This window comes from Dioscorea cayenensis, chromosome 16 (assembly GCF_009730915.1).
Source record: "Dioscorea cayenensis subsp. rotundata cultivar TDr96_F1 chromosome 16, TDr96_F1_v2_PseudoChromosome.rev07_lg8_w22 25.fasta, whole genome shotgun sequence".
NCBI lineage: Eukaryota > Viridiplantae > Streptophyta > Magnoliopsida > Dioscoreales > Dioscoreaceae > Dioscorea > Dioscorea cayenensis.
The window spans coordinates 21,635,625-21,647,977 of NC_052486.1; the positions used below are offsets into that span (position 1 = coordinate 21,635,625).

Genomic DNA, 12,353 nt, shown 5'->3' on the forward strand with positions numbered 1-12,353 from the left:
AACTTGAGCCTCATATCTCAGGTGAAAGTGATTAGATGTTCACTTCTTGACTCCATACACGTCTCTAACTTTGTAATTTGTCCACTTTGCCAAAAATAAATTTACAAAATTCCATATTAAATTGGATATCATATTAATAGAAAATGGTTGCTCCAAATCACTAGTAATTTAATGAAAAAGATAAAACAAAACTTGCCCTTCATTGAAGAAATAGCTGTTTGGTTTTTTTTTTTTTCAACTAAAACAGTAAAAGGTTTAATATCCACACTCAACATATATATATATATATATATATATATATATATCAAACTTGAATATTAAATTAGACAAACTTATTTGGTCTGAACTTTTTTTTAGTACTAAAATTCAAAAGTCAAAAATCTTGAATATTAAATTAGACAAACTTATTTGGTCTGAACTTTTTTTTAGTACTAAAATTCAAAAGTCAAAAATAAACATATTTTTAATGTGAAAGACTAAAAATGGGCAATTACTCTCTGGGCCACACGTGACTTTATTTCTTTAAATTTTTAATCAATAAAAAAACAAAAACAAGCTCTTAAGTAAACAAGTCTGGTCAACAGATCATTTCATAAACAAGAGCAACAAAGACTCGCACAAAAATAAATTTAGATAAATTAATAATTTTTCAGGCAATAAAAGAGAAGCACCATCATTGTCTTAACTCAGTCTCAAGAGTGTATAGTTTCCATTCTTATTTCTTACTTGTTGATCGGGTCGTTGAAAAGTTTCAATCATTTAATATGATTTATATATATATATATATATATGGAAATGGTAATTTAAAAACATCCTAGATTACTATTCTCTAAGAATGTTTTACTTACAGCCGTTGAATCATTATCCAATTGCTGTTTGTTTATAATGATCACAACCACCGGATTACCATACGATGGCTACTGTAGACGTCTTCATATTTAAAATCTAGGAGCGTCCTTAAATTACAAGTCCTCATATAATATATATATATATATGACTCATATATTAGAGGTATGTGCAAACTATCTAAATGTATAATACGCCTTGCAAGGTCATTCCCAGGTTTTCACTTGTGCGTAAGAGACCCGGTGCCAATAGATTAAAGTGATGTTGGCTCATGAAATTTCATATCTATGTGCCAAAAAAAACTTATTTTTTTCATAAAATTGAAGAACAAGAAATTTTGCCGGGGTACATTTTTAATTATAAAATTATATAGTGGTATAAATGTGAGAAAAAAAAACAATATTGGAATAAAGTAACCAGCAACCACCCAATAATTCCAATTTGAGGCATATTCCAATGTCTCTATTGCATTAACATGGAAAACATGGTGTCCAATACTAAACATGCTTGGCCTGGATTATTATCAGGTAAACCAAACAGTATTCTTAATTACATATATATAATCTTACTTTATATAATAGAGAATCCTTTGTACCTTGGGATCCTCTGCCATGAATTATACAGGTACAGTAATGGCAAAAGAGTAAATCCAATCTTCTTTCTCAGTCAAGGTCACACTAATTAATTAAGCAAGATTCTCATATTAATCCAAAGGAAAATGACAGAATTGTTTTTGCTAATTTAACTCTTAAAATTGACCATAACTTTCAAGATTGGCATGCTTGGAGTTGGAGTCTTAAGAAGTTTGGTTATAAGTATATAAAGGGTTGGAAAAAACAAGTGTTACCCTACCATGCAGTTTAATATATAATGGCATGAGAGCTTTGAGAAGACAAAGACAGAATGATCCTTGTAGTACTTTTCTGCAACTTGACTTTGCATGGATTGCAGGTCTGAATGTGCCCAGACTTGGTCACCAGCAGACTCATTAAGAGTGCAAGTAATCAAAGTTTTGGTCAATTCTAATCTCTGAACTTTCTAGGAAAGACCATGGCATAATTCATTTAATTTCCAGTCTAACAGTACTTGTCACTACAGCAGTAACATAGACAGAGGTAATGAACATGTAACTCAAAACTCATGTGGTCATGCTCTAAACAAAAGAGGTCCATGGCTAGATGCCTTCAAAGAAAATAGTTTTTTGACTTCATAACCTTGACTTTGGAGGCAAAAGTAGAGCATTCATTGAGATTGAAGTTTTCATGAACCACAATGCACCAAAAAAGAAGACAATATCTTCAGAAAAATAAAATATATATATGAAAAAAAGTACCTATGGGTGGTGTTATGTGGGAGACAAGGCCACTCTCCTTTGTGCATTTAGACAAGGCTCACTTCATTGCATTTGCAGAAAGTTAGCCAACCACCCCTAGACTTCCAAGTGGACAAGGACCTGATAACAAATGAATGATCTGGTGGTTTGTAATCCAGTAGTTAAAATAATATGATTCAGTAGATATATTATTAAAGCAGAAAAGATGGGTTGGGTCGGTTACTTAGTGTCATTCAACTGCAGGAGAAGAAAAGAAAAGTAAATCTCAGATAAGATGCCAATGTTTACTTACTGCTATCCATGCTGGAGCATCTTTTCAGCCAATCTTCTTGTGAGCTTCCTTCCTGAGTAACAATCTCTGAAAAAGCACAGCTATTTCCTGTTATAAATATATTATATATATATATATATATATATAAAGGAAAAAAAGAAGAACACTTTACCAGCATCTAGTTAAGTGATTATATTTGGAGAATAAAATTGGTTTATCTCATGGTATCTTTCAGTGCAGAACAAGTAGAATAATGGCCTGAAAATCAAAAGAAAATAGGTCTCCTTTGTTTGTGAGTGAGATTGTGAGACTTTGATACAAAATCATCTCATTGGTTGGACAACAACCAAGAAATTAACAACTGATAACTGTTAAAAGAATTCCAAGCAAGATGTCAGGCTCAATTGTTCAAAAGAATATAAGATTGATTCTGGAAAATTAAGCAACTTCTATATGCATTACGAATAAGTACTCTAATTGAAAGACGAATCCACAGCCAACAGCAGAAGTAGCATTAAAACAATGTCTAAATGGTCCTGCTTATTCATCCATGGCCTCAAGAAGTAAACTGAAACAAGAAAACATCACTGATTTGATAAACAAATTGACACCAAAATTGAGAAGGGATCTCGCTTAAAGTACAAACATCTCACATATAGACGACATTTTCAGTAGAGGCACATAGATAAAAACACTTGCAGGCAATAATAACATCCAGACACAGAAGAGATGCTCACTTAAAGTATAATTGTATCACATGTAGATGAAATTTTTGGCACAGAAAATCACACAAGAATTACACAAGGGGATAAAGACATCCAGGAGCAACAAACTAAAAGACAAAAAATAATGCAGTAATGCTCTCTCAAAGTACAATTGTATAACATATAGATGAAACCATTGGTGCCAAATATCATACAAAAATATCGCAACAAAGTTACAAAATGTCAACCAAAGGGGTAACTGAATAATCCTCCAACAGGTATCCATGACACTGTTTAGCTTACAATTGCTGTGATGCTGTCATTCTATGTTGTGAGGCTTGCATAGTCTCTGCACATGGGGAACTCTCAAGATTGCTTGTGATGATAGCAGTAAAATTTGGTTTACATGATATTACCCTGCATGATAAATCTTAGAAATTGGCATTCAAATAATGAACTTACACTTGCAATGAACTGTGCTATAATGACCATGCTTAAACATTGATGCCTGCCGGCAATACCCTAGGCTTAATATCATGAGTCAGGAAATCGTCTTAACTATTCAAACGTAAAACTTACTCAACCTATGGTTCCAATTTACAGAACATTTTATTTATGTCAAAGCAACAAATACAACCATTTAAGGGATTTTTTTTTGTTTATTTATTTATTATTATTTTTTTGGGTGTTGTTGTTTTCCTCATGCTGAGCTGAATCTTTCAATGGAGAATAAAAAGCTTTGTTAACCTCACTGTACCAAGCACAAATATTTTAGGGATTTTCTCAAAGCCTATTCACAGGCAAGACAAATATAAGATTAAGACGCCTTTAACCTTGCAAACTACTGAAATACAAATAGTTTAGACAAACAGAACATATATATTGTTCTCCAAAACAAGAAACTTTCAAAAATAGCTGACACTGAGAAACCAAGGCAACATTCTTCACTAGTGAAGAAAAAAAACCATTCTACCCTTCTAGCATGTAAGAATTCTAATGTAACTTCGATAGTCACTCTTAGAAGTTATAGTTCAATGACCAAGTTAGTCAGAGAGGGGCACGCACACACACACACACAAATGTTTTGCAAAGATAATTATGCCATCATTGATACTGTAGAAGTTTATACCCAACCAACCCAAGGCTTTTATCACGATGGCTTTCACTTGTAAATGTGACAGGTCCACTAAACTCCCAGGTGGTTGAGGTCTCAAAGAACTATTTCTTTCTTTTCCTTTATTTAATTTTTTCTTTTATTTTTTTTTGGCAGTAACCTTAATGACCTTCCCAACAATATTTAATTCCTACACAACCAAACACATTCAAGCCTTACACTTACAAGCTTAATTCCAAAATTCAATCCTTTCAAAGGTAAACTCTAGGTAGGTAAGCTAATGGCTCATTAGTGATCAAGTGCATTAATGCTTTTACACCAAAGTTCTGAGGAAGACCTTTGGGTGTACATTTCAAATTTCATTGACCAGGTTTGGTTTCATCGCCAAGCTCCTCAAATGCCCTTGAAGGACTAACTAAAGTACATAGGCAAGGAAAACCTAGCACGATAAATTGAGAATAAATCTGGGATCTGCTAATAATAGAAGAACTCATCTAGTTGGCATACCAAGAAGTCGCATCATAGCCGAAGGATACCTACATTGACTATGGACATAATAAACAATTAAAAAGCAGCGAAAAGAAAAAAATGTCGTCCAACCACTCATGCAATGTAGAACACATAAGTTTCATGATCTGAAGAACAAGTAAAAATACATGAAAAGAAGTTGGATTTGAAAACAAAAAGCAAAGAAAGCGTCTCTGTGCTGCACCAAAATTCCAAATATCATTTTTAATTTTTATTTTTGAGTGAAAAACTGAGCTATCAAAATAGCTGAAAAAAGTAAAAGGAAAAACAACAACAGCAAATCAAAACTCAAACCCCATAAAAGAACAAGCATCAGTAACCCATCTAGGCAAACCTAAACCTCCAAAAAACAAAGATAGTTGGGGGATATGTCTGACCATGACCCGAGCGGCAGTCCTCAATATGGTTTTCCTCCCTGGCAATAGCATTGGTTTTCAAATCCCTTTATGTGATTCCATTAGTTAAACCAATATCATCTCTTGTGGTTAAACCAATATCATCTCTTGTACCAACACCAACTACAGGTGCTTGAAATGCAAAGACAATCTTGGAATGCGCAACCAAATTCAGTGAAAGAAAACAAAATAAATTGAAGAAGACGTTACCTCCAAATGGTTCTTTAAAAATCAACAGCTTTTTTCAATGTACAAACAGGAGTCTTTCAGAAGAATCCTAACCCATGGCAGACTTGAGAGAATCACCAGCGCCCTGGAAGAAGCAATACGAGAGTGCAAAATCAGCCATAAAGATGCTCACAAGGGAAATCACAACAGCCGACGTGGTCGACTCCCCCACGCCCTTGGCGCCGCCGAGGGTCGTGACACCCCACGCGCAGCTCACCACGGCGATGATCCCCCCAAAGACATTGGCCTTGATCATCGCGCTTATCAGATCCCACGGCCTCAGCGCTTTCCTCGCGGAATCGAGTATGATGTTGATGCTGACGCCGTAGACGGCGTCCGCCAGGAGGGCGCTAGAAGCGAGGCCGACGGCGAAGCACATGAGAGTGAGAACAGGAAGAGCGGCGCAGCAGGCGATGACGCGAGGAGTGACGAGGTAGTCAACGGGATTGGCGCCGAGGACGCGGAGAGTATCAGTCTGCTCAGAGACCTGCATGGTGCCGAGCTCAGCAGCGAAGGCGGATCCGATGCGACCAGCAGCAACGACGGCGGTGACAACGGGGCTGAGCTCACGGGAGAAGGCAAGGGCCAAGACGCCGCCAACAGAGCGGTGAAGACCGAGACGAGTGAACTCGCGAACGAACTGGATGGTGAAGGCCATGCCGACGAAGGCGGCGGTGAGGAGGGAAACACCGAGGGAGCGAGGGCCAGCGCGCTCGAGCTGCTGGAGTGTGTTGCGCCAATGGACCTTGTGGGAGATGATGGCGCGGTGGAAGACCTGGCCGGCGAGGATGGGGACGGAGAGGGCACGCCATAGAGGCCGTGGAGGGCTCCACGAAGAGACAACGGAGGTGGCAGCCATTGCTGTAGCGGCATCGGCGGCGAGTGTGGGTTCGGGGGCGTTGTTGGAGGAGCGATCGTCGAGGCAGAGGAGAGGGCGAGGAGATGGGGATCGAATTGGAGGATGGAGCTTCCATTGTAGTGATCTTGGAGATGGATTGATGGAGATGATCGTCGACCTTGTGGAGAAGGAGGAGAAGAGGTCTAGGGTTTGAGAAGGGGTTGAGATGAAGAGAGACTCCATCGCGCGCGAGAGCGAGAGAGAGAGAAATGCGCCTTTTAATTTCTAAATTATATAAATAATTTCTAAATTATATAAAAATATTTATTTTAGTCGAGTAAAAGTTTTCACTGCTTTTTAGTTATATATATTTATTATTTTTTTAAATTTAAATATTGTATTATTTAATATAATTATTTTAAATCAATTACCATTTGGTTTATTGACCCAGGGATACTTCACGAAAAAGAAAAACATTCTCTGTTAAAAGGTGTGAGTTTAAATTTTAATTCTCTCAGATGTTATAAAATTCAGTTTTTTTATTTTTTTGTCTATTTTTTTAACATGTAATTTATTTATATTTATTAAAAAATATAGGTATGAATGTGATAAATATACCATACAAAAAGATAATTAAATGCAATCCACAAATTTTTTATACCTTAAAAAAACTATAGTACAAAAATTTTGTAAAATTATAAGAGAGAAGGTGAAAATTATTCTTTGTTAAAATAAAAAACCCAAATTACTTTAACATGTCTAATGTTAACAAAACATGATAAAAAAATTAAAGGTTAGGGTTTAATGAATTATTTGTGAAAATCTAATTTCTTCCTTTTAATATTTTTACTAATTAGTTATTTTTAAAATCTTTTTAAAAAAATATAATTATAAAATAATAATTTTTAATAAAAAATTAAGGGGTGAATATTAAAAAATAAAAAAATATCATAAAATATTGTCATATGATTTTATTATTGCAAAACAATTTCTTCAATACAAAAAGTATTACAATAATTATGTATTTTATCATCTAGTACTTTATGTGAATCAAACAACGAACAATGGTATTCATTGAACATTAATCAAATACAAAACTATAACATAATTAATGTAACACCTTAAATTTTGTCACTTGTAACTATTCTTGTTGTAGTTGATAAAATTATTATTGCCCCTAGAGGTTTTTTTAAAGGCGACAAACATCACCTAGAGGTGCTATTTATTTTCTATGAACTGAATGGATTTATTAAGCATGTATTTGTCTTGGATTTAGATTTATTATCTTTTGTCTGCAACCTCAAATCCTCTTGAATTTGAAGGCTAGGGATTTATGGTCAAGTTTAACACCTCCTCTTGATTTTGATTTTGATTGTGATTTGAAATCAATGAGGTTCCAAGTAAATAGTGTAATTTAGGAGCTTGAATTTCACATAGATATTTACTTAACTTAAGCATGCATGATTATGATCCATGAAAAATGTATGCATGAGCGGTTGGTTACTTCTATGTTTGTTTTTGTTAATGAGGATAGCTTGTGAGTGGTGCTAAGATATGATGTTTTGATCTTGATTGAGGGAGGCTTGATTATATATATATATATATATATATATATATATTATGTTACTAAGCATGCTAAATTCAGGTATGTGTGATGTTAGCAAAGTGTTTGATTGAAGGGATAGACTTAAAAGTGTAGTGTAATTGATGTAGTTCGTGTAACGTCCAATGGGCTTTTGACACATGTAATAAAAATATATTAAAATATAATAATTTTTTCATAATATTCTTTTTTTCTATTAAATTACTCATCTCATGAGACAAGTGTCAAAAATTTAACAGTGAACTACATGAACTACACCTACTACATCTATGGCATTTCACCTAAAGTTTCTCCTTGATTGATTAAATACTTGAATGGAAAATAATGTATGAAAATAGTAGTGTTTATGCTTGAATATTAACTTACATACTTATGGTCGGCATGAGATGTTAATGAGAATGATGAGTTTGAGATGTAAGAGTTGTTTGGTGGTCATAAGTGAAAATGTTGTATTTTAATTTACATCAATGTTGTTTGGTTTACTGTAACTGAAAATACTACATTTACTTTTTATTTATTTGGTTTAATGTAAGTTTAAACTATAGTTATCATGCAAGTGGAATGGTGAGATTACCCTAATTACCTATCATTATTATTATTATTATTATTAATTATATAATACTCTTCATCAAAATTACTTTAAGTAGAATTAATTTATTAAATTAATAAATTATTTATTAAATTTAAAACATTTAATATTTCTTTAATTTTATTACTTGAAAAAATTATAATTGAATTTTAAAAAACTTAAACTATTAATTATTTTTATAATATTTCAATTATAAAAATACTTTATGATAAAATTAATTAATTATATAAACATTTACATTATAAAATATAATATTTCTTTCATTTCATTACTTAAAAAAATTTATAATTAATTTTTAAAAAAATATAATATTCTCAATAAAAAAAATATTTTTTTCGTAAAAATATTTAATTATATAAATATTATTTTATAAAAATATTTACTATTTTTTAATTTTATTACATAAAAATATTTTTATGATTAATTTAAAGACAATTTGTTTTATTAAATATTTTTTTAATTAAATATGGAACATGAGTGAATACTACTTACATTTTACTGTAAGTTAAAATACGGTAAAAATGCACTAAATTGTAAAATATTTTACATGTAAAACTTATTTTACAGCAAACCAAATAACATTTTACATATAAAATTAATTACATTACAACTACTTACAGGTAATCCAAATAGCATCGTAGTGAATGATGTCAATGTTTTGTTTTTAAGTTGAACCGCTTGTGAAGAAATTTTGTGATTTATTTGTAGGGCTTGTATGCCTTCAAACTTGTTATGAAAATAGGATTTTTACTGGGTATTTAAGGTCCCTGCAACAATGGAGAACAGTGCTTCTAATTTTCTATGTACAAAGAACAAATTTTCACACTAATAATTATTAATGTGTGTATATATATATATTAATATAGCCAAAATAATTAGAGATTCATTATGCCTTTGGATTGATGGAAATTACAAAAAGGAAAAAAACAACTTTACCTTTCAGAAATTCAGAGGTTATTTCAGCATAACTGGTGAGATTTTCTCAAGAAAAAAAATTCTCAATTGGGATCATCTGCAGCAGAAAACTGAAGTAATTTTGTTTTAAACTCAGCAGGAATACGAATAGGACGATAGTTCTGGTCGAGCCAGACGGCTGTGCCTTTTGCTTCTAAAATTGGCTGATCAAAATAGAACTAATAAGTAAATTCATCGTAGATGAAAATCATAGGATGTAAGTCATTAATAACACCTAAAGTTTTAATCATAGTTTGTTTTAATCCCCAAATAAAAAACATCTATTTTGACCCGAACCGGATGAATTATTCATTTTAGCCCCTTGTTGAACAAAAGTTTATGGGTCTGTCGATGTCAAAACAATCAAATTCTTAGTTTATGGGTCAAAAATAATTTTTTTCTTTACTTTAGTGATCAAAACAAACAATGACCAAAAATTTAGGGGATCACTAATGACTTTAACCCTATCTTATAACATCCAAGGGAATAAAGGAGAAATGAAGAAAATCATGTCACAGACCTTTTGATCAGGCAGCTTGAAGATTAAGTGGTCGAAGAAAATCCGGGCAGCAGAAGTGCCTGAAATCCTTACTTTCACAACAAATTTATCGTGACTCTGCGAAATGCAAATGCAAGGAACTATATCAATTATTGTGTATAAAACATCTCAGAAAATGTATTCAAATAAGTATACAAAAATATGGATGTAAAGATGTCTAAATTCATTTCAACCAATCAAGCCGGAATTAAGACATACTCTCAAGGGAGAGATGAATTTTAAGGACAGCTCAGAAAGTGCTAGTGACTCGCCAGTGCGAGCGACTGCATCTGCACTAAGGCCAATCTTTTCCAGGAGTTCATGGCGACCTGAGTCAATCAATGGCATCAAAACAACTCAAAATTAAAATTTATTTAATTAGCAAACATGTACTTATTCTTATGAAATTAATGTTGCAGCAATGGCCCTGAAAGATGTGATGCCTATAATTTCAAGACATACACTGCTCCTGAAGCGAGACAATTGGTCATCCTATCAATGTTTGTCTATTCACATTGCATTTTTAGTCACATATTAATCAAACCAATGTTAGGCATTATTTATTTTAAGATTGCATCACTGGCAATGTATGACAAAAGCGAAATAGAGAAACAAATGATCTTATGGAAGGGGATTAGTTGATCTCTAATTGATTGACTAATTAAACTAGGCATGTCAAATACATTATAATTCAAAATACATTTCTTGATTTTTACCATCAACTAGCACAAGGAGAAAAGCATTGAAGCAACCAATGAAATTGTTCAGAAAGAGAAAGCACAAACCTAATTAGCTCATATTATCATATTTTCATTGGATGCCATCTGCTTAGCCCATTTTAATGTACATAACAACTTCATAAATTATTACAGCCAAGGTGAGTTCTGAAATTGAGTCAGCTCAGCAATAATTCTCTTTATAAGCCAAACATACCCCAAAATAATACACACTCAATTTCACAACAAATATGCTTAAAAAAGAAAAAAAAAAACACACTTGAAACAAGTACTGACACATATTGACTACGAAGTAACAAAACAAATTTAGATGTAAAATTACAACTGAATGAAAAGAGCTCATGCATACAAAATTTTAGAAAAAATAAGCCTTATCCGAATATCACAGACCTTCAATTTTCTAATTAACAAATACCATATAATTGCATAGGAAGTAACAGAACAAACTTAGAACAATACAACAACAAATTCAAATGCAAATTTACAATTTAGCAAAAAGGATTCTAAGTATACCAAATTTTAAGATCAATCAACCTAATCTTACTATCACAGATCTCCCATTTCCATGCTATCTACACTAAAAATCTTAGTTAACCAAAGCATTATGATATCATCACAGAGAAAGTAGCACAACAAAATTTAGAAGCAAGCATACCAAAATTTTAAGACAAGAAAACCATAATCTAAAACCAAAAAAGATGTTCAATTTCAAGCCAAAGATGCTAAAAAGAAACCAAATTTAACAAACAAAAGCACTATCATATCATCGAATGAGAACGAACAAGGACAAATTCAGAACAACAACAAAGCAATGAATTTGAGAAGCCATAAATTTACAAGTTAATTAATGAAAAGATATAAATTTTACCATGTTGGCAATAGCTAGCATAGACAGCATTGTTAACAACACCCATATTGATCCAATTCATAGTCACGTACTTTAAGCTCAACTTCGAAAAACCTATATACATCCATAAAGATCACGAATTCAGTTCGATCTATAATTGAAAACAAAAACGACGTCATCAAAGGAAATCAGAAAGGAGAAACGCGATGATTCACTACCTCGGATCTTGCGAAAGATCAAAAAACGCCTGCGAGTTGATCGTAGCAGCGGATCGGAGATGGCGGTGAGGGCGAAGCGAGAAGAAGATGGGGTTTCTGAGTGGGAGTTGAAGAGATGGCGGTGGAACGGGGTTGGCCGAGTGGAGGCGGCGGGATGAGAAAGGTCCGGCATCCGTCGGCGAGTGGTGAGCGGAGTGTGAGGAGCGCGTCGGAGATGAGGCCGTGCAGCGGCATGGAAATGGTGCTCGACGACGAGTGCGCGCGGTGAGTGTAAAGAAGGTGTGGGATTGCGTCATTGGCCCAAGAGAAAGAGACTACTTTGGAATTTGGAGGCGTTATAACCGAGGTGTGTATTATATACATTATATATACAATAAGTTTTTATCTACCTTTTTATTATTTTATAAAATTTTATACAAAATGAGTTATTTTTCTTCACATTGCTCTCCTATTTAATTTAAAAAAAAACAGAATTAAATGGTATTGATAATTAAAAAAATAATAATAAATATTTTTTAATTTTAAAAAATAATAGATAAAAAAAAACAGAGGAAATATCATATTTCATATAACATACGTCACGCTTTCTGTTATATATATATATATGGGT

General features: G+C 33.1%; 2 protein-coding genes and 1 long non-coding RNA gene across 6 annotated transcripts; all 3 read right to left on the reverse strand.

The window, feature by feature from the left end:
- Positions 1–2,000: 2,000 nt before the first annotated feature.
- Positions 2,001–2,783, reverse strand: LOC120278710. The gene is made up of 3 exons (XR_005541751.1): positions 2,623–2,783; positions 2,472–2,537; positions 2,001–2,299 (listed from the first exon to the last, which is right to left on the reverse strand). It is a non-coding gene; the product is annotated as an uncharacterized LOC120278710 (long non-coding RNA).
- A 500-nt stretch (positions 2,784–3,283) lies between these two features.
- On the reverse strand, positions 3,284–6,526 carry LOC120278976 (protein TRIGALACTOSYLDIACYLGLYCEROL 1, chloroplastic). 3 transcript variants are annotated; one of them, XM_039285773.1, is made up of 2 exons: positions 5,402–6,526; positions 3,284–3,571 (listed from the first exon to the last, which is right to left on the reverse strand). In XM_039285773.1, exon 1 carries the CDS (start codon positions 6,498–6,500, stop codon positions 5,469–5,471), a length of 1,032 nt encoding a protein of 343 aa, XP_039141707.1. In that variant the 5' UTR covers positions 6,501–6,526; the 3' UTR covers positions 3,284–3,571; positions 5,402–5,468. The 3 variants fall into 3 exon arrangements, with proteins under 3 accessions (XP_039141707.1, XP_039141708.1, XP_039141709.1); XM_039285774.1 differs by having other exon boundaries at positions 3,284–3,584; XM_039285775.1 differs by lacking the exon at positions 3,284–3,571 and adding an exon at positions 3,855–4,804.
- Positions 6,527–9,040: 2,514 nt separating this feature from the next.
- On the reverse strand, positions 9,041–12,057 carry LOC120278979 (acyl-acyl carrier protein thioesterase ATL3, chloroplastic-like). Of its 2 annotated transcripts, XR_005541820.1 has the most exons (6): positions 11,744–12,057; positions 11,547–11,639; positions 10,161–10,270; positions 9,924–10,019; positions 9,386–9,567; positions 9,041–9,216 (listed from the first exon to the last, which is right to left on the reverse strand). XR_005541820.1 is itself a non-coding variant. In XM_039285777.1 (5 exons), exons 1-5 carry the CDS (start codon positions 11,913–11,915, stop codon positions 9,448–9,450), a joined length of 591 nt encoding a protein of 196 aa, XP_039141711.1. In that variant the 5' UTR covers positions 11,916–12,057; the 3' UTR covers positions 9,362–9,447. The 2 variants fall into 2 exon arrangements, 1 of the variants encoding a protein (XP_039141711.1); XM_039285777.1 differs by lacking the exon at positions 9,041–9,216 and having other exon boundaries at positions 9,362–9,567.
- Positions 12,058–12,353: the final 296 nt, after the last annotated feature.

Excerpts from the sequence above, each read along its gene's own strand:
- LOC120278976 (XM_039285773.1), bottom strand. The coding sequence starts at position 6,500 with ATGGAGTCTCTCTTCATCTCAACCCCTTCTCAAACCCTAGACCTCTTC.
- LOC120278979 (XM_039285777.1), bottom strand. The coding sequence starts at position 11,915 with ATGCCGGACCTTTCTCATCCCGCCGCCTCCACTCGGCCAACCCCGTTC. Across the intron at positions 10,020-10,160 it reads AATTCATCTCTCCCTTGAGA|AGTCACGATAAATTTGTTGT; the intron begins GTATGTCTTAAT and ends TGCATTTCGCAG. Across the intron at positions 9,568-9,923 it reads TCAAGCTGCCTGATCAAAAG|CCAATTTTAGAAGCAAAAGG; the intron begins GTCTGTGACATG and ends TATTTTGATCAG.